Raw genomic sequence first — 22120 nt, 5'->3', positions numbered from 1 at the left:
CACAGGGAAGAATTGTAAGAGGCTCAGTGTTTTTGGACTCTTGTCCAATATTGTTTTCAGTATGCACCTGCTGTGCTACATATGTTTCTTAAAAACCTTCCCTAATGTCTACTAAGATTTTTGTGGATTCTTATTTGTTTTTCTTCTTATACAAGATTAATGATGTATTATTTTAAGGTATTAACATCTCAGTCAAGTAAACTCTCCTTATGCCCAACTTTCTATTCACTTTGGATTGGCTAATGTAGACGTAAGTGAGACAATGAACACTTAATACGTTTCAGGAGTGACCAAGGAAACTGCATAGAGCAGCCTGTATTCACCTCTTACTTAGTAAATGTTGCCCTAATCATATGCCAGGAACTTTGATAAGTACAGGAAACAGATGTGCTTGAGACAGTCCCTGCCTGAGAGAGACAGAGAGAGACAAAGATAAAGAGAGACAGAGACAGAGACAGACAAAGACAGAGACACAGAGAGAATTACTATTTTATGAAGAGTTATCTATGCAGCTAAGCCTTAAGACCCCACAAATGTTTCCAGCAGAAATGAATGATGCATGAATTAGCCAGGGAGATGAGTGGAAAGTGGCTGAGGAAAGGCATCGGGTTGCCAGGGATCTCTCCGTTCTCTTCTATTGTGTCACTGGTTCAGCTGTTTAGTAAGTGACTCATTGAACACCATAACTAAATACATGAAAAAATAATGTAAGGTCATTGCCATGCCCCCTTTTCCTTTAGCTGCCCTTTTTAAAGCTTAGCTGCTCTTAGATACTGAACGCTATACCGAATGTCCTGCTACTAAAATTTCTAATATGTATCTAAATTTCAAATTTTTGTTGACATAATTATTATCTAAAATGAAACTATACATCAAAAGTTTTTTTTAATTTCTGGCTAAACTTTAAAATTTTTAAGCTTGTTTTAAAGAGCTATGAAAAGTATGTAAATTTGAATTTGTCCATGCAGAGACCTTTTTATGTAAAAGTTGTTTGCAGAAACCATGAAGCAAAATTGCAAGGGAGTTAAAATGTTTGAGGACTATGTAATATTCTTGTTTTCTAATTCTAATTTTTGTTTTCTTTACAGCTGCAATTTTTGTGACTGAATAGGAAAATAAATGAGTTTGGAGACTTCAAATAAGATTGATGCTGAGTTTCAAAGGGAGCCACCAGTACCAAACCCAATACTTACTCATAACTTCTCTTCCAAAATGTGTAGCACAGCCGTGAAAGTGAACATTAGGAATGTGTACTACCTTAGCTGTTATCCCTACTCTTGAAATTGTAGTGTATTTGGATTATTTGTGTATTGTACGATGTAAACAATGAATGGATGTTACTGATGCCGTTAGTGCTTTTCTGGACTTCGCCTGAGGACAGATGATGCAGCTGTTGTGTGGTGAGCTATTTGGAAAGACGTGTCGGTGTTTTTGAAGGTTTCAATGTACATATAACTTTTGAACAAACCCCAAACTCTTCCCATAAATTATCTTTTCTTCTGTATCTCTGTTACAAGTGTAGTGTGATAATACCAGATAATAAGGAAAACACTCATAAATATACAAAACTTTTTCAGTGTGGAGTACATTTTTCCAATCACAGGAACTTCAACTGTTGTGAGAAATGTTTATTTTTGTGGCACTGTATATGTTAAGAAATTTTATTTTAAAAAATATAAAGTTTAACATCCATAATAAATACTTCTCTTTGAAGCTACCTTATCAAGAACGAAAAAGCGTATGGGAAGAATCCCCTATTTATCACTGCTATATTAAAATATATATATTTTAATTATATTTGACAGGTTTTGCATCTAAATTGACCTATTTATTCATTCTTGATTAAATGCACTGAAAAGTAAAGGGTCTGTTTGTATCATGTTCATGAAAATGCAGTTAGAGAGGTGCTATTCAAGTGATTCTGAAGGCACCCCAAGGTATATCTGTAATTTAAAGATTACTGCAAATATCTTTACTTTACTGTGGGTTTTTAGTACATCTGTTACTTTAGTATTTCTTTGTGTGTTTTGTAGACTAGTGTTCTTCCATCCTTCAACTGAGCTCAAAGTAGGTTTTGTTGTAACATTGTGATTAGGATTTAAACTAATTCAGAGAATTGTATCTTTTACTGTACATACTGTATTCTTTAAGTTTTAATTTGTTGTCATACTGTCTGTGCTGATGGCTTGGCTTAAGATTTTGATGCATAAATGAGGTCACTGTTGATCAGTGTTGCTAGTGGCTTGGCAGCTCTTCATAAAAGCATATTGGGTTGGAAAGGTGTTTGCCTATTTTTCAAATTATTTAATAGATGTATGGTACCATTTAAAAGTGGTTGTATCTGAATTTACTGTGGGGATAACATACACTGTAATGGGGAAAAATTACCTAAAACCAATTTCAAAATGGCTTTCTTTGTATTTCAGTTTAAAAACCCAGTGCATGTACGCCCTCTGAGATGCAATAAACACCTTGAACAAAGAAATGCAAACGTAACTTTTCTCTCTTTGATTATGTTTTGGGAAAAAGGTCTGTTTCAAATGACACACACAGCAGACAAAATATTGAAGATTTTAAAATGCTGTTTATGCCAATAGAGTTTTGATTATTTTATAAAAAATTTAAAACAAGGAAAAAGAGCAATTTTAACAAGCCTTCATTAAACTTGGTTGTCGGTAACTGCTGCCAAATGAGTTGAAATTCCATATTTCAAAATGTATATGTATTTTTATGGTGAACTTTCTTTTTTTTTTTTAATTGTACTTTAAGTTCTAGGGTACATGTGCACAACGTGCAGGTTTGTTGTTACATATGTATACATGTGCCATGTTGGTGTGCTGCACCCATTAACTCATCATTTACATTAGGTATATTTCCTAATGCTATCCCTGCCCCCTCCCCCAACCCCACAACAGGCCCCAGTATGTGATGTTCCCCTTCCTGTGTCCAGGTGTTCTCATTGTTCAATTCCCACCTATGAGTGAGAACATGCGGTGTTTGGTTTTTTGTCCTTGCGATAGCTTGCTGAGAATGATGGTTTCCAGCTTCATCCATGTCCCTACAAAGGACATGAACTCATCCTTTTTTATGGCTGCATAGTATTCCATGGTATAGATGTGCCACATTTTCTTAATCCAGTCTATCATTGTTGGACATTTGGGTTGGTTCCAAGTCTTTGCTATTGTGAATAGTGCCACAATAAACATACGTGTGCATGTGTCTTTATAGCAGCATGATTTATAATCCTTTGGGTATATACCCAGTAATGGAATGGCTGGGTCAAATGGCATTTCTAGTTCTAGATCCTTGAGGAATCGCCACACTGCCTTCCACAATGGTTGAACTAATTTACACTCCCACCAACAGTGTAAAACTGTTCTTATTTCTCCACATCCTCTCCAGCACCTGGTGTTTCCTGACTTTTTAATGATTGCCATTCTAACTGGCATGAGATGGTATCTCATTGTGGTTTTGATTCACATTTCTCCAATGACCAGTGACGTTGAGCATTTTTTCATATGTTTGTTGACTGCATAAATGTTTTCTTTTGAGAAGTGTCTGTTCATAGCCTTCCCCCACTTTTTGATGGGGTTGTTTGGTTTTTTCTTGTAAATTTAAGTTCTTTGTAGATTCTGGATATTAGCCCTTTGTCGGATAGATGGCAAAAATTTTCTCCCATTCTCTAGGTTGTCTGTTCACTCTGCTGATAGTTTCTTTTGCTGTGCAGAAGCTCTTTAATTAGATCCCATTTGTCTATTTTGGCTTTTGTTGTCATTGCTTTTGATGTTTTAGTCATGAAGTCTTTGCCCATGCCTATATCCTGAATGGTATTGCCTAGGTTTTCTTCTAGGGTTTTTAGGGTTTTAGGTCTTACGTTTAAGTATTTAATCCATCTTGAGTTAATTTTTGTATAAGGCTTAAGGAAGAGATCCAGTTTCAGCTTTCTGCATATGGCTAGCCAGTTTTCTCAACACCATTTATTAAATAAGGAATCCTTTCCCCATTGCTTGTTTTTGTCAGGTTTGTAAAGGATCAGATGGTTGTAGATGTGTGGTGTTATTTCTGAAGCCTCTGTTCTGTTCCATGGGTCTATATATCTGTTTTGTTACCAGTACCATGCTGTTTTGGTTACTATAGCCTTGTAGTATAGTTTGAAGTCAGATAGTGTGATGCCTCCAGCTTTGTTCTTTTTGCTTAGGATTGTCTTGGCTATGCGGGCTCCTTTTTGGTTCCATATGAAATTTAAAGCAGTTTTTTCCAAATTCTGTGAAGAAAGTCCATGGTAGCTTGATGGGGATAGCATTGAATCTATAAATTACTTTGGGCAGTATGGCTATGTTCATGATATTGATTCTTTGTATCCATGAGTATGGAATGTTTTTCCATTTGTTTCTGTCCTCTCTTATTTCCTTGAGCAGTGGTTTGTAGTTCTCCTTGAAGAGGTTCTTCACATCCCTTGTAAGTTGTATTCCTAGGTATTTTGTTCTCTTTGTAGCAATTGTGAATGGGAGTTTGCTCATGATATGGCTCTCTGTCTGTTATTAGTGTATAGGAATGCTTGTGATTTTTGCACATTGATTTTGTATCCTGAGAGTTCGCTGAAGTTGCTTATCAGCTTAAGGAGATTTGGGCTGAGAAGATGGGGTTTTCTAGATATACATTCATGTCATCTGCAAACAGAGACAATTTCACTTCCTCTTTTCCTAACTGAATACCCATTATTTCTTTCTCTTGCCTGATTGCCCTGGCCAGAACTTCCAATACTATGTTTAATAGGAGTGGTGAGAGAGGGCATCCTTGTCTTGTGCCGGTTTTCAAAGGGAATGCTTCCAGTTTTTGCCCATTCAGTATGATATTGGCTGTGCGTTTGTCATAAATAGCTCTTATTATTTTGAGATCCATTCCATCAATGCCTACTTTATTGAGAGTTTTTAGCATGAAGGGCTGTTGAATTTTGTCAAAGGCCTTTTCTGCATCTATTGAGATAATCATGTGATTTTTTGTCATTAGTTCTGTTTATGTGATGAATTATGTTTATTGATTTGTGTATGTTGAACCAGCCTCGCATCTCAGGGGTGAAGCCCCCTCGATCGTGGTGGATAAGCTGTTTGATGTGCTGCTGGATTCCTTTTTGCCAGTATATTATTGAGGATTTTCGCATCAATGTTCAGCAGGGATATTGGCCTAAAATTTTCTTTTTTTGTTGTGTCTCTGCCAGGTTTTGGTATCAGGATGATGCTAGCCTCATAAAATAAGTTAGAGAGAATTCCCTCTTCTTCTATTGTTTGCAATAGTTTCCAAAGGAATGGTACCAGCTCCTCTTTGTACCTCTGTAGAATTTGGCTGTGAATCCATCTGGTCCTGGATTTTTTTTGGCTTGATAGGCTATTAATTACTGCCTCAATTTTAGAACTTGTTATTGGTCTATTCAGGGATTTGACTTCTTCCTGGTTTAGTCTTGGGAGGGTATATTTGTCTAAGAATTTATCCATTTCTTCTAGATTTTCTAGTTTATTTGCATAGAGATGTTTATAATATTCTATGATGGTAGTTTGTATTTCTGTGAGATTGGTGGTGATATCCCCTTTATCATTTTTTATTGTGCCTATTGGATTCTTCTCTCTTTTAATTCTTTATTAGACTGGCTAGCAGTCTATCAATTTTGTTGATCCTTTCAAAAAACAAGCTCCTAGATTCATTGATTTTTGAATGGTTTTTTGTGTCTCTATCTCCTTCAGTTCTGCTCTGATCTTAGTTATTTCTTGTCTTCTGCTAGCATTTGAATTTGTTTGCTCTTGCTTCTCTAGTTCTTTTAATTGTGATGTTAGGGTGTCGATTTTAGATCTCTCCTGCTTTCTCTTGTGGGCATTTAGTGCTATAAATTTCCCTCTACACACTGCATTAAATGTGTCCCAGAGATTCTGGTACATTGTGTCTTTGTTCTCATTGGTTTCAAAGAACATCTTTATTTCTGCCTTAATTTTATTATTTACCCAGTAGTCATTCAGGAGCAGGTTGTTCAGTTTCCATGTAGTTGTGTGGTTTTGAGTGAGTTTCTGAATCCTGAGTTCTAATTTGACTGCACTGTGGTCTGAGAGACTGTTACAATTTCCATTCTTTTGCATTTGCTGAGGAGTGTTTTACCTCCAATTATGTGTTCAATTTTAGAATAAGTGCTATGTGATGCTGAGAAGAATGTATATTCTGTTGATTTGGGGTGGAGAGTTCTGTAGATGTCTATTAGGTCTGCTTGGTCCACAGCTGAGTTCAATTCCTGGATATCCTTGTTAATTTTCTGTCTTGTCGATCTGTCTCATATTGACAGTGGGGTGTTAAAGTCTCCCACCATTATTGTGTGGGAGTCTAAGTCTCTTTGTACGTCTCTAAGAACTTGCTTTATGAATCTGAGTGCTCCTGTATTGGGTGCATATATATTTAGTGTAGTTAGCTCTTCTTGTTGAATTGATCCCTTTACCATTATGTAATGGCCTTCTTTGTCTCTTTTGATCTTTGTTGGTTTAAAGTCTGTTTTATCAGAGACTAGGATTGCAACCCCTGCTTTTTTTTTTTTTTTTTGCTTTCCATTGGCTTGGTAAATCTTCCTCCATCCCTTTATTTTGAGCCTATGTGTCTTTGCAAGTGAGATGGGTCTCCTGAATACAGCACACTGATGGGTCGTGACTCTATCCAATTTGCCATGCTTATGTCTTTTAATTGGAACATTTAGCCCATTTACACTTAAGGTTAATATTGTTATGTGTGAATTTGATCCTGTCATTATGATGCTACCTGGTTAGTTGATGCAGTTTCTTCATAGCATCTATGGTCTTTATAATTTGGTATTTTTTTTTTTGCAGTGGCTGGTACTGGTTTTTCCTTTCCATGTTTAGTGCTTCCTTCAGGATCTCTCGTAAGGCAGGCCTGGTGGTGACAGAATCTCTCAGCATTTGCTTGTCTGTAAAGGATTTTATTTCTCCTTCACTTAGGAAGCTTAGTTTGGCTGGATATGAAATTCTGGATTGAAAATTCTTTTCTTTAAGAATGTTGAATATTGGCTCCCACTGTCTTCTGGCTTGCAGGATTTCTGTAGAGAAATCTACTCTTAGTCTGATGGGCTTCCCTTTGTGGGTAACCCAACCTTTCTCTCTGGCTGCCCTTAACATTTTTTCCTTCATTTCAACCTTAGTGAATCTCACAATTATGTGTCTTAGGGTTGTTCTTCTCGAGGAGTATCTTTGTGGTGTTCTCTGTATTTCCTGAATTTGAATGTTGGCCTGCCTTGCTAGGTTGGGGAAGTTCTCCTGGATAATATCCTGAAGAGTGGTTTCCAACTTGGTCCCATTCTCCCCATCACTTTCAAGTACACCAATCAAACATAGATTTGGTCTTTTCACATAGTCCCATATTTCTTGGAGGCTTTGCTCATTTCTTTTTACTCTTTCTTCTCTAATCTTGTCTTCTCGCTTTATTTCATTCAATTGGTTTTCAATCTCTGATATCCTTTCTTCCGCTTGATCAATTTGACTATTGATACTTGTTTATCCTTCACAAAGTTCTTGTGCTGTGTTTTTCAGCTCCATCAGATCATTTATGTTCTTCTCTAAACTGGTTATTCTAGTTAGCCATTCATCTAACCTTTTTTTCAACATTCTTAGCTTCCTTGCATTGGGTTAGAACATGCTCCTTTAGCTCGGAGAAGTTTGTTATTACCCACCTTCTGAAGCCTACTTCTGTCAATTTGTCAAACTCATTCTCCATCCAGTTTTGTTCCCTTGCTGGCGAGGAGTTGTAATCCTTTGGAGGAGAAGAGGCATTCTGGTTTTTGGAATTTTCAGCCTTTTTGCCCTGGTTTCTCCCCATCTTCATGGATTTATTTACCTTTGGTCTTTGATGTTGGTGACCTTCAGATGAGGTCTCTGAGTGGATATCCTTTTTGTTGATGTTGATGCTATTCCTTTCTGTTTGTTAGTTTTCCTTCTAACAGGCCTCTCTTCTGCAGGTCTGCTGGAGTTTGCTGGAGGTCCACTCCAGACACTGTTTGCCTGGGTATCACCAGTGGAAGCTGCAGAACAGCAAAGATTGTTGTCTGTTCCTGCCTCTGGAAGCTTCGTCCCAGAGGGGCACCCGCCAGATGCCAGCCAGAGCTCTCCTGTGTGAGTTGTCTGTCAGCCCCTACTGGGAGGTGTCTCCCACTCAGGAGGCACGGGGGTCAGGAACCCACTTGAAGAGGCGGTCTGTCCTTCATCAGAGCTCAAGCACTGTGCTGGGAGAACCACTGCTCTCTTCAGAGCTGTCAGGCAGGGATGTTTAAGTCTGCTGAAGCCATGCCCACAGCTGCCCCTTCCCCTAGGTGCTCTTTCCCAGGGAGATGGGGGTTTTATATATAAGTCCCTGACTGGGGCTGCTGCCTTTTTTTCCAGAGATGCCCTGCCCAGAGAGGAGGAAGCTAGAGAGGGAGTCGGTCTTGCTGAGCTATGGTGGGCTCCGCCCAGTTCGAACTTCCTGGCAGCTTTGTTTACACTGTGAGGGTAAAACCACCTACTCAAGCCTCAGTAATGTCAGACTCCACTTCCCCCACCAAGCTCCAGTGTCTCAGGTCAACCTCAGACTGCTGTGCTAGCAGCAAGAATTTCAAGCCAGTGGATCTGAGCTTGCTGGGCTCCATGCAGGTAGGACCTGCTGAGCTAGGCACCTGAGGGAATCTCCTGGTCTGCTGGTTGCGAAGACCATTGGAAAAGCGCAGTATCTGGGCGGGAGTGTACTGTTTCTCCCAGTACAGTCTCTCACGGCTTCCCCTGGCTAGGAAAGGGAAATCCCCTGACCCCTAGAGCTTCCCTGGTGAGGCAACACCCCACCCTGCTTCAGGTCGCCCTCTGTGGGCTGCACCCACTGTCCAGCCAGTCCCAATGAGACGAACTGGGTACCTCAGCTGGAAATGCAGAAATCACACACCTTCCGTGTCGATCTTGCTGGGAGCTGCAGACCGGAAATGTTCTTATTCGGCCATCTTGCCAGCCAACCTGATATCTAAAATTATTGTCAATTTAAAAAATTAATTAAAAACAAAGAAACACAGCAACTTAGAATTTTGCAATAAATTGTTATTAACTATAGTTACCATGCTGTGCAATTGACCTCAGAAACTTATTTTTCATTGGTTTCAAAGAACGTCTTTATTTCTGCCTTCATTTCATTATGTACCCACTAGTCATTCAGGAGCAGGTTGTTCAGTTTCCATGTAGTTGAGCAGTTTTGAGTGAGTTTCTTAATCCTGAGTTCTAGTTTGATTGCACTGTGGTCTGAGAGACAGTTTGTTATAATTTCTGTTCTTTTACATTTTCTGAGGAGTACTTTACTTCTAACTTCCAACTATGTGGTCAATTTTGGAATAAGTGCGATATGGTGCTGAGAAGAATGTATATTCTGTTGATTTGGGGTGGAGAGTTCTGTAGATGTCTATTAGGTCCACTGGTGCAGAGCTGAGTTCAACTCCTGGATATCCTTGTTAACTTTCTGTCTCGTTGATCTCTCTAATGTTGACAGTGGGGTGTTAAAGTCTCCCATTATTATTGTGTGGGAGTCTAAGTCTCTTTGTAGATCTCTAAGGACTTGCTTTATGAATCTGGGTGCTCCTGTATTGGGTGCATATATATTTAGGATAGTTAGCTCTTCTTGTTGAATTGATCCCTTTACCATTATGTAATGGCCTTCTTTGTCTCTTTTGATCTTTGTTGGTTTAAAGTCTGTTTTATCAGAGACTAGGATTGCAACCCCTGCCTTTTTTTGTTTTCCTTTTGCTTGGTAGATCTTGCTCCATCCGTTTATTTTGAGCCTATGTGTGTCTCTGCAAATGAGATGGGTCTCCTGAATACAGCACACTGATGGATCTTGACTCTTTATCCAATTTGCCAGTTCTGTGTCTTTTAATTGGAACATTTAGCCCATTTACATTTAAGGTTAATATTGTTATGTGTAAATTTGATCCTGTCATTATGATGTCAGCTGGTTATTTTGCTCATTAGTTGATGCAGTTTCTTCCTAGCCTCGATGGTCTTTACAATTTGGCATGTTTTTGCAGTGGCTGGTACTGGTTTTTCCTTTCCATGTTTAGTGCTTCCTTCGGGATCTCTCGTAAGGCAGGCCTGGTGGTGACAGAATCTCTCAGCATTTGCTTGTCTGTAAAGGATTTTATTTCTCCTTCACTTATGAAGCTTAGTTCAGCTGGATATGAAATTCTAGATTGAAAATTCTTATCTTTAAGAATGTTGAATATTGGCCCCCACTCTCTTCTGGCTTGTAGAGTTTCTGCTGAGAGATCCACTGTTAGTCTGATGAGCTTGCCTTTGTGGGTAACCCGACCTTTCTCTCTGGCTGCCCTTAACATTTTTTCCTTCATTTCAACTTTGGTGAATCTGACAATTATGTGTCTTGGAGTTGCTCTTCTCGAGGAGTATCTTTGTGGCATTCTCTGTATTTCCTGAATTTGAATGTTGGCCTGCCTTCCTAGGTTGGGGAAGTTCTCCTGGATAATATCCTGAAGAGTGTTTTCCAACTTGGATCCATTCTCCCCGTCATTTTCATGTACACCAATCAGACGTAGATTTGGTCTTTTCACATAGTCCCCTATGTCTTGGAGGCTTTGTTCGTTTCTTTTTATTCTTTCTTCTCTAAACTTCTCTTCTCCCTTCATTTCATTCATTTGATATTCAATCACTGATTCCCTTTCTTCCAGCTGATCAAATCAGCTACTGAAGCTTGTGCATTTACCAGAATCTCTGGGACACATTTAAAGCAGTGTGTAGATAGAAATTTGTAGCACTAAATGCCCACAAGAGAAAGCAGGAAAGATCTAAAATTAACACCCTGACATCACAATGAAAAGAACTAGAGAAGCAAGAGCAAACAAATTCAAAAGCTAGCAGAAGGCAACTAAGATCAGAGCAGAACTGAAGGACATAGAGACACAAAAAAAACCCTTCAAAAAATCAATGAATCCAGGAGCTGGTTTTTTGAAAAGATCAACAAAATTGATAGACCACTAGCAAGACTAATAAAGAAGAAAAGAGAGAAGAATCAAATAGATGCAATAAAAAATGATAAAGGGGATATCACCCCTGATCCCACAGAAATACAAACTACCATCAGAGAATACTATAAACACCTCTACGCAAATAAACTAGAGAATGTAGAAGAAATGGACAAATTCCTGGACACATACACCCTTCCAGGACTAAACCAGGAAGAAGTTGAATCTCTGAATAGAACAATAACAGGCTCTGAAATTCAGGCAATAATTAATAGCTTAATAACCAAAAAAAGTCCAGGAGCAGATGGATTCACAGCTGAATTCTACCAGAGGTACAAGGAGGAGCTGGCACTGTTCCTTCTGAAACTATTCCAATCACTAGAAAAAGAGGGAATCCTCCCTAACTCATTTTATGAGGCCAGCAGCATCCTGATACCAAAGCCTGGCAGAGACACAACAAAAAAAAGAGAATTTTTAGACAACTATCCCTGATGAACATCGATGCAAAAATCCTCAATAAAATACTGGCAAACTGAATCCAGCAGCACATCAAACAGCTTATCCACCATGATCAAGTGGGCTTCATCCCTGGGATGCAAGGCTGGTTCAACATACACAAATCAATAAACATAATCCAGCGTATAAACAGAACCAAAGACAAAAACCACATGATTATCTCAATAGATGCAGAAAAGGCCTTTGACAAAATTCAACAGCCTTCATGCTAAAAACTCTCAGTCAATTAGGTATTGATGGGACGTATCTCAAAGTAATAAGAGCTATTTATGACAAACCCACAGCCAATATCAAACCGAATGGGCAAAAACTGGAAGCATTCCTTTTGAAAACTGACACAAGAAAGGGATGCCCTCTCTCACCACTCCTATTCGACATAGTGTTGGAAGTTCTGGCCAGGGCAATCAGGCAGGAGAAAGAAATCAAGGGTATTCAATTAGGAAAAGAGGAAGTCATAGTGTCCCTGTTTGCAGATGACATGATTGTGTATCTAGAAAACCCCATCATCTCAGCCCAAAATCTCCTTAAGCTGATAGGCAACTTCAGCAAAGTCTCAGGGTACAAAATCAATATGAAAAATCACAAGCATTCTTATACACCAATAACAGACAAACAGTCAAATCATGAGTGAACTCCCATTCACAATTGCTTGAAAGAGAATAAAATACCTAGGAATCCAACTTACAAGGGATATGAAGGATCTCTTCAAGGAGAACTACAAACCACTGCTCAATGAAATAAAAGAGGATACAAACAAATGGAAGAACATTCCATGCTTATGGGTAGGAAGAATCAATATCGTCAAAATGGCCATACTGCCCAAGGTAATTTATAGTTTCAATGCCATCCCCATCAAGCTACCAATGACTTTCTTCACAGAATTGGAAAAAACTACTTTAAAGTTCATATGGAACCAAAAAAGAGCCTGCATTGCCAAGTCAATCCTAAGACGAAAGAACAAAGCTGGAGGCATCATGCTACCTGACTTCAAACTATACCACCAGCCTACAGTAACCAAAACAGCATGGTACTGGTACCAAAACAGAATTACAGACAAATGGAACAGAACAGAACCCTCAGAAATAATACCACACATCTACAACTATCTGATCTTTGACAAACCTGAGAAAAACAAGCAATGGGGAAAGGAATTCCTGTTTAACAAATGGTGCTGGGAAAACTGGCTAGCCATATGTAGAAAGCTGAAACTGGACCCCTTCCTTACACCTTATACAAAAATTAATTCAAGGTAGATTAAAGACTTAAACGTTAGACCTAAAACCATAAAAACCCTAGAAGAAAACCTAGGCAATACCATTGAGAGCATAGGCATGGGCAAGGACTTCATGTCTAAAACACCAAAAGCAATGGCAACAAAAGCCAAAATTGACCAATGGGATCTAATTAAACTAAAGAGCTTCTGCACAGCAAAAGAAAGTACCATCAGAGTGAACAGGCAATCTACAGAATGGGAGAAAATTTTTGCAATCTACTCGTCTGACAAAGGGCTAATATCCAGAATCTACAAAGAACTCAAACAAATTTACAAGAAAAAAGCAACCCCATCAGCAAGTGGGCGAAGGGTATGAACAGACACTTCTCAAAAGAAGACATTTATGCAGCCAAAAGACACATGAAAAAATGCTCATCATTACTGGCCATCAGAGAAATGCGAACCAAAACCACAATGAGATACCATCTCACACCAATTAGAATGGTGATCATTAAAAAGTCAGGAAACAACAGGTGCTGGAGAGGATGTGGAGAAATAAGAACACTTTTACACTGTTGGTGGGACTGTAAACTAGTTCAACCATTGTAGAAGTCAGCGTGGTGATTCCTCAAGGATCTAGAACTAGAAATACCATTTGACTCAGCCATCCCGTTACTGGGTATATACCCAAAGGATTATAAATCATGCTGCTATAAAGACACATGCACACGTATGTTTATGGCGGCACTATTCACAATAGCAAAGACTTGGAACCAACCCAAATGTCCAACAATGATAGACTGGATTAAGAAAATGTGTCACATATACACCATGGAATACTATGCAGTGATAAAAAAGGATGAGTTCATGTCCTTTGTAGGGACATAGATGAAGCTGGAAACCATCATTCTCAGCAAACTATCGCAGGGACAAAAAACCAAACACCGCATGTTCTCACTCATAGGTGAGAATTGAACAATAAGAACACTTGGACACAGGAAGGGGAACATCACACACCGGGGCCTGTTGTGGGCTAGGGGGAGAGGAGAGGGATAGCATTAGGAGATATACCTAATGTAAATGACGAGTTAATGGGTGCAGCACACCAACATGGCACATGTATACATATGTAACAAACCTGCACGTTGTGCACATGTACCCTAGAACTTAAAGTATAATATATTTTTAAAAAAGACTTATTTTTCCCCTGTAATTGAGACTTTGTACCCTTTTACCAACATCTCCCCATCCTTACCTCCCGCCCCACCCAGCCCCGGTAGTCACCATTCTACTCTCTGCTTCTATGAGTTTGACTTTTTTAGATTTCACATATAGGTGAGATGATTCAGAATTTTTATTTCTGTGCCTAGTGTATTTCAGTTAACATATTGTCTTCCAGGTTCAACCATGTTGTCTCAAATGACAGAATATCCTTCTTTTTAAGACTAAATAGTATTCCATTGTGTATATATACACACCACATTTCCTGTGTCTGTTTATCTACTGATGGACAGTTAGTTTGATTCCATGTCTTGGCTATTGTGAATAGTGCTCCAGTGAACATAGGAGTACTGATATCTCTTCGACACTGATTTCAAATCCTTTGCATATATATCCAGAAGCAAGACAACTAGATCATTTGGTAGTTCTCCTTTATTAGAGTTTTGATAGCTGTGTATATTATAGTAGAAGAACTTACACTAATTGACACCCCATCCTGAAGATTTGAATCATTTCATATATGTTGTAATTATTGTAAAGGTGGTTCTCTCAGTATTTGTCTCCCTTCTCCAGCCTCGGTGACAGAGCAAGACTCCCTCTCAAAAAAAAAAAATAATAATAATAATAATTGTCTCTCCCTTGTTCTCTTTTATGTTATTTACTGCACTTTTTAAAAAAAGGATAGACTCGAGACTTTGGAAGGAGTCCTGAGGTTCAGAAAAAGAGAAAAGGTGTGGTCATGTACAAAGAAATGAGAACTCGATGCACAGAAAGATAAATTTGTGCAAAGGCTTCTTTCTGACCCTTGAATAGACATCTTTAACAAAAGATGCCCACAATTTTGTTGATGGAAAAAGGCATGGTCTTACAGCAGTGATTACATGTGGTTTGTGTAGAAGCACTTGTTGGAAATCAAAATAAGTGTGTATATTAGTTGAAGAGTCACATTGACCTATATTTTTGAAGCAAAATGTCTTGTTTGTTCTATTTAAAATATTTTGTTTTTTGTTAATCCTCTTGGGTTTTTTTTTTCTGGTTAGAAAAATCATTTAGTTTTATTTTTATTTTTTGAGGGGAAATAAATTTGTTGGTTTATGTTAAAAGATAAAGAAATTATTTTAAAAGATATTAATATATGTCTTTAAGTTTATAAATCAATTTGAATTTTTTCCTAGGCACAAATTCTTACAGATCAAATAATCACATAATAAAAAAATTGAGCTCTTGATGAGAAGACAAGCTACTAAGACATTGTCATAACTTTGGACAAAACAGATAATAGTCTTATCTACATACAAACTAACCCATAAGATGATATGTGTTGTTTTCTTAAGATATTTCTCTTTTTTTTAATTATACTTTAAGTTTTAGGGTACATGTGCACAACATGCAGGTTTGTTACATATGTATACATGTGCCTTGTTGGTCTGCTGCACCTTGAGTTTTAAGGAAATTTGTTTCTCACAGCCTGGTTGACAGCAGATTTCATCTCTGGATACATCATTCAGGTGTCGTCTGTAATGAGACCTATGAGGGAGTGATGTTTTGTGATTTAGTGATATAGTAGTTAACCTTAGCTAAACTCTCATGTTAATTTAATTCTGTGAATTAATTTCCACTCATCGCATACACATTCCATTTTGAAACATAAAAGTTTTCTATAACTGATTCACAGAGCAGAGTTTTCAAACTCTTTAGTGCAGGACCCCTTTACACTCTTAAAATGTATTGAGGCTCCTCCAAAAGCTTTTATGTAGGTGGGTTATGTCTGTCAATATTTACTGTGTTAGAAATTAAAACTGAAATTCTTTTACATTTGTTTGATTTTTATTTATGTATTAGATTGGTGCAAAAGTAATTGCTGGTTTTGCCATTAAAAGTAATGTAGTAAAAGTGGCCGAACGCAGTGGCTCATGCCTGTATTCAATCCCAGCACTTTGGGAGACTGAGGTGGGCAGATCACTTGAGGTAAGGAGTTCAAGACCAACCTGGGCAACATAGTGAAATCCTATCTCTACTAAAAATACAAAAATTAGCCTGGCATGGCGGCATGTTTATCATGCTATAATGTCAGCTACTTGGGGCTGGGGCAGGAGAATCACTTGAACCTGGCAGGCGGAGGATGCAGTGAGCCGAATCATGTGACTGCACTCCAGCCTGGGCAACAAAGTGAGACTCTGTCTCAAAAAAAATGTAGTGAAAGTAAAAATATAAATATTAAAACCACTATATATTAACATAAATAAAATATTTTATGAAAAATACTACTCTCTGCTCCTATGAGTGTGACTTTTTTAGATTTCACATATAGGTGAAATCTTAGAAACTTAGAAAAGTGGTACTGTTTTGCCATTTTTGCAAATCTCTTTAATATTAGACTTAACAGAAGACAGCTGCATTCTCATATCTGCTTCTGCATTCAACATGTTACAATAGCCCATGTCAGGTAGTTATTGGAAAATTCTGTTGTGAGCATACTTGTGGGAAAATGAGTGTCTTAGTATTACTGTGAAGACAGTTTTGACATGGACCTTCTGAAAGGTCCTCTGGCATCCTTAGGAGTCCCCTGACCGCACTGGAGGATGGGTGCTGCAGCTGGGAAATGGGCTGGCATGGCATGGGCAGCATCCATCGCAGAGATTAAACTCCATTTCTTGGAGACTCCTTACACAGTTTCCAATATCCAGTGACACTTTCTAAGAACGTAAAGATGCTAATGGATGCTTTTGGCCAATTATAAAATTTAAAGTGTTTCTACTTGGAGATCAAAAATATTAACAAACATACTTTGTGAATTGACGACTTTTTTAAAGAAAAAAATATTTAGTGATGGATTAGACTGAGATGGAAGATGATATTGAACATAAGAATATCGAGAGTGAACATAGTAGTGTGGTGCAGGTTGCAACCATCAGGGCTGGAGGAGGGTGAAAATTTTGAGCAAAAGCCTATGACTACAAGAGACTGTAGCCTAGAACAGCACCCAGGCCTGCAAACAGTAGCCACACAAAGCGGCAGGGCCTGGAGCGGTCCCCTTGCAAGAAAGATAAAGGGAGACAGTCACCTCTTAGTGATCATTTTCTCTGGTGTTAAACCACCCTTTGATACTAATACTAAATTCATCTCCAGACACCCAACATCCTTGTGGTTCATCTTTTTCAGTGTATGAAACATCTTTGGGGTAAGTTAACTACTTTTATAATTTGTAACGGTATCTGTAAACCAGAACACAGAATGGTCTGAAAAGTCTTATAAATGTGTCCCAAGGAAAGTCGGAGTTATTTTTTAAATCATCCGTATTTTGGATCACGTGGATTTTGGCACTGTATTGAAAAACAGGAAATGCAGTTGTGACCATGCATGTAATATTTCAGATGTAAATTTAGGACCAGATTTTTAGAAAACCTGTCTCTTAGGGAAAAAATTTAAGATTTAGAGATAAATTAAAAGGAGCATTTTGTCTAGAACAGAAAAAGAAAGGTAGCTAGGTGTGGCAGCTCATGCCTACATGTAATCCCAGCACTTTGGGAGGCCAAGACAGGCAAATCGCTTGAGCCCAGGAGTTCAGCACCATCCTGGGCAACTTGGCAAAACCCTGTCTCTAAAGAAAATGCAAAAATTATCCAGGCATAGTGGCATGGGTCTGTGGTACCAGCTACTCGGGAGGCTGAGGTGGCAGCATTGCTTGAACCTGGCAGATTGAGGTTGCAGTGAGCCATAATTTTATCACTGCACTACAGCCTGGGTGACAGTGGGGACTCTTTCAGAAAGAAAGAACAAGGAAAGGAAGGAAGGAAGGAAGGAGAAAGAAATGAAAGAGAGAAAGGAAAAGGAAGGAAGGAAAGAAAGAGAAACAGAAAAGAAAAGAAAAAGAAAGAAAAGAAAGAAAAAGAAAGAAAGAAAGGGAGGGAGGGGAAGGAAGGAGAGAGAGAAAGAACCAAAGAAAGAAAAAAGAAAGAAAAGGAAGGAAGGAAAAGAAAGAAAAGAGAGGGAGGGAGGGGAAGGAAGGAGAGAGAGAAAGAAAACAGAAGAAAGGAAAAAGAAAAAAAGAAAAGGGAGGGAGGGAGGAAGGAGAGAAAGAAAAGAGAAAGAAGGAAAGAAAGAAAGAAACAAGAGAAAGAAAAAGAAAGAAGAAAGAAAGAAAAAGAAAAAAGAGAAGGAAGGAAAGGAAGGAAGGAAAGAGAAAGAGGAAAGTTAGAAAGAAAGAAAAGAAAAAGGAAGGAATGAAGGAGAAAGGAAAGAAAGTCGGAAAGTCAAAAATCAGAAAGAAAAAGAAAAAGAACGAATGAAAGAGAAAGAAAAAGAAGGAAGGAGGGAGGAAGGAAGGAAAAAAAGAAAGAAAGAAAAAGAAGAAGGAAGGAGAAAAAGAAAGAAGAAAGGAAAGAAAAAAAAGAAAAAAGGTGTAGATGCTATTTGAGTTCAGAACAAAATATAGTTATATGACTTACTGGTTATGTTGTTAATTAATAGGTTAGTTCACTATAGAACCACGTTTTTTATTTAACTTTCTTGTCATTATTAAGGGTATTGTCAATGTTATTGATAAGTATCCTACAACACTTTTTAACATACGTGTCTAAGAATGAACTCATTATCTTTTTCCTCAAGCCTAATCTTTCTGTCTTGGTCAGTGTTCTCACCATCTACCCAGTCTCCCAAACCAGAAGTTCAGGGAACAGAACACCCTCAACTCTTCTCTCCTGTATTCAAAGGCCACTAAGTATAGTAAACATTCAGCTCTCTAAATATCTCACAAGGTGTCCTCTCTTGCCTTTCTCTCTGCCTTTTCCTTACCACGGCTGCTCCAGCAGTCTCTGTATTGGTCTCTTTTGCTTCTAGTCTAATCCCCACTCAAACCACCCCAGTACAGCCTAAATAGTGCTTCCAGAAGGTTTCCTCCTCAAAATTCCCACTTGGTCACATTTACCTGACATAAAACCTGCATCAATTCCTAGTAATCTAAAGATTAAAGTCCAAGCACTCCAGCATACCATTCGAAGTCCTTCCAAAAGCTGGTCCAAGTCTAGCTTGGAAGCTTTGTTTCTTACCAGTCCTGACCACTAGGAGGCGCCAACCTCCTACAGCAGTAATTTTTAAATACTGTATCCTAAACACAGTGGCATTATGATACACTAGTTTCCACCAAAAACCAAACTTTAATTTGGGGGTATGTGCATGAGAGAGATGCTACTGTATGTGAGCCAATGACTACCCACACATAGCCATGATGTGGCCTCAGGACATCTGTTCATGGAGCCACATCAGTCACGTACCAGTATACATAAAGTGACACAACTGCACATTTGTTGGGTACAGTGTCACTTATTTCCCCAGGCCATGAAGAATGCCTCTTAAAGTAAATGGTCCAAGTACAGTGGCAGAGTACTAAACTCAGTTCTGTCTCAAAAATAACACACTTTTATTTTTAGGTAATTGCTTGATAAAGTGGTACTTTTGTTTGGCAGCAGATCGTTGGCATTAAGTCAGTCCTGATTTTTGAAACAAAAAAGTAAAAGAAACTGCATTTTTGCAGATATTGCAGAAGAAAAAAAATTTTTTTACTTTTTTTAAAGTTCTTTTTTTTATTATTATACTTCAAGTTCTAGGGTACATGTGCACATCGTGCGGGTTTGTTACATATATACACATATGCCATGTTGGTGTGCTGCACCCATTAACTCATCATTTACATTACGTATATTTCCTAATGCTATACCTCTCCACCTCCCCCACTCCACAACAGGCCCTGGTGTGTGATGTTCCCCTTCCTGTGTCCATGTGTTCTCATGGTTCAATTCCCACCTGTGAGTGAGAACATGCTGTGTTTGGTTTTTTGTCCCTGCAATAGTTTGCTGAGAATGATGGTTTCCAGCTTCATCCATGTCCCTACAAAGGACACGAACTCATCCTTTTTTATGGCTGCATAGTATTCCATGGTGTATATGTGACACATTTTCTTAATCCAATCTATCATTGTTGGACATTTGGGTTGGTTCCAAGTCTTTGCTATTGTGAATAGTGCCGCCATAAACATACGTGTGCATGTGTCTTTATAGCAGCATGATTTATAATCCTTTGGGTATATACCCAGTAATGGGATGGCTGGGTCAAATGGTATTTCTAGTTCTAGATCCTTGAGGAATCGTCACACTGTCTTCCACAATGGTTGAACTAGCATGTGTCTTTATAGCAGCATGATTTATAATCCTTTGGGTATATACCCAGCAATGGGATGGCTGAGTCAAATGGTATTTCTAGTTCTAGATCCTTGAGGAATCGTCACACTGTCTTCCACAATGGTTGAACTAGTTTCCAGTCCCAACAACAGTGTAAAACTGTTCCTATTTCTCCACATCCTCTCCAGCACCTGTTGTTATCCTGACTTTTTAATGATTGCCATTCTAACTGGTGTGAGATGGTATCTCATTGTGGTTTTGATTTGCATTTCTCTGATGGCCAGTAATGATGAGCATTTTTTCATGTGTCTTTTGGCTGCATAAATGTCTTCTTTTGAGAAGTGTCTGTTCATATCCTTCACCCACTTTTTGAAGGGGTTGTTTGTTTCTTGTAAATTTGTTTGAGTTCTTTGTAGATTCTGGATATTAGCCCTTTGTCAGACGAGTAGATTGCAAAAATTTTCTCCCATTCTGTAGGTTGCCTGTTCACTCTGATGGTAGTTTCTTTTGCTGTGCAGAAGCTCTTTAGTTTAATTAGATCCCATTTGTCAATTTTGGCTTTTGTTGCCATTGCTTTTGGTGTTTTAGACATGAAGTCCTTGCCCATGCCTATGTCCTGAATGATATTGCCTAGGTTTTCTTCTAGGGTTTTTATGGTTTTAGGTCTAACGTTTAAGTCTTTAATCCATCTTGAATTAATTTTTGTATAAGGTGTAAGGAAGGGGTCCAGTTTCAGCTTTCTGCATATGGCTAGCCAGTTTTCCCAGCACCATTTATCAAATAAGGATTCCTTTCCCCATTTCTTGTTTTTGTTAGGCTTGCCAAAGATCAGATGGTTGTAGATGTGTGGTACTATTTCTGAGGGCTCTGTTCTGTTCCATTAGTCTATATATCTGTTTTGGTACCAGTACCATGCTGTTTTGGTTACCATAGCCTTGTAGTATAGTTTGAAGTCAGGTAGCATGATGCCTCCAGCTTTGTTCTTTTGGCTTAGGATTGACTTGGCAATGCGGGCTCTTTTTTGGTTCCATATGAACTTTAAAGTGGTTTTTTCCAATTCTGTGAAGAAAGTCATTGGTAGCTTGATGGGGATAGCATTGAAACCATAAATTACCTTGGGCAGTATGGCCATTTTTACGATATTGATTCTTCTTATCCATGAGCATGGAATGTTCTTCCATTTGTTTGTGTCCTCTTTTATTTCATTGAGCAGTGGTTTGTAGTTCTCCTTGAAGAGGTCCTTCACATCCCTTGTAAGTTGGATTCCTAGGTATTTTATTCTCTTTCAAGCAATTGTGAATGGGAGTTCACTCATGATTTGGCTCTCTGTTTGTCTGTTATTGATGTATTAGAGTGCTTGTGATTTTTGCACATTGATTTGATATCCTGAGACTTTGCTGAAGTTGCTTATCAGCTTAAGGAGATTTGGGCTGAGACGATGGGGTTTTCTAGATACACAATCATGTCATCTGCAAACAGGGACAATTTGACTTCCTCTTTTCCTAACTGAATACCCTTTATTTCTTTCTCCTGCCTGATTGCCCTGGCCAGAACTTCCAACACTATGTTGAATAGGAGTGGTGAGAGAGGGCATCCCTTTCTTGTGTCAGTTTTCAAAAGGAATGCTTCCAGTTTTTGCCCATTCAGTTTGATATTGGCTGTGGGTTTGTTATAAATAGATCTTAGTATTTTGAGATACATCCCATCAATACCTAATTTATTGAGAGTTTTTAGCATGAAGCATTGTTGAATTTTGTCAAAGGCCTTTTCTGCATCTATTGAGATAATCATGTGGTTTTTGTCTTTGGTTCTGTTTATATGCTGGATTATGTTTATTGATTTGTGTATGTTGAACCAGCCTTGCATCCCAGGGATGAAGCCCACTTGATCATGGTGGATAAGCTGTTTGATGTGCTGCTGGATTCAGTTTGCCAGTATTTTATTGAAGATTTTTGCATCGATCTTCAT

At 38.4% G+C, this 22120-nt stretch overlaps 1 protein-coding gene across 10 annotated transcripts in view; it reads left to right on the top strand.

The window, feature by feature from the left end:
* SNAP91 (synaptosome associated protein 91) overlaps window positions 1-2493 on the top strand; it is a 162787-nt gene extending 160294 nt beyond the window's left edge. For all 10 annotated transcript variants that reach the window (XM_054557032.2, NM_001135486.1, XM_054557035.2 and 7 more), the window contains 1 exon segment: window positions 1089-2493. Coding sequence is in view for 2 of the 10 variants with exons in the window: in XM_054557039.2 (XP_054413014.2) it covers window positions 1089-1103 (15 nt within the window). In the remaining 8 variants the exon portion in view is untranslated.
* The last annotated feature ends 19627 nt before the right edge of the window (window positions 2494-22120 follow it).

This window comes from Pongo abelii, chromosome 5 (assembly GCF_028885655.2).
Source record: "Pongo abelii isolate AG06213 chromosome 5, NHGRI_mPonAbe1-v2.0_pri, whole genome shotgun sequence".
In the NCBI taxonomy this organism is placed as follows: Eukaryota; Metazoa; Chordata; class Mammalia; order Primates; family Hominidae; genus Pongo; species Pongo abelii.
The sequence above is the reverse complement of the archived record's forward strand: the minus strand, read 5'-3'. Positions and strand labels throughout refer to the sequence as shown.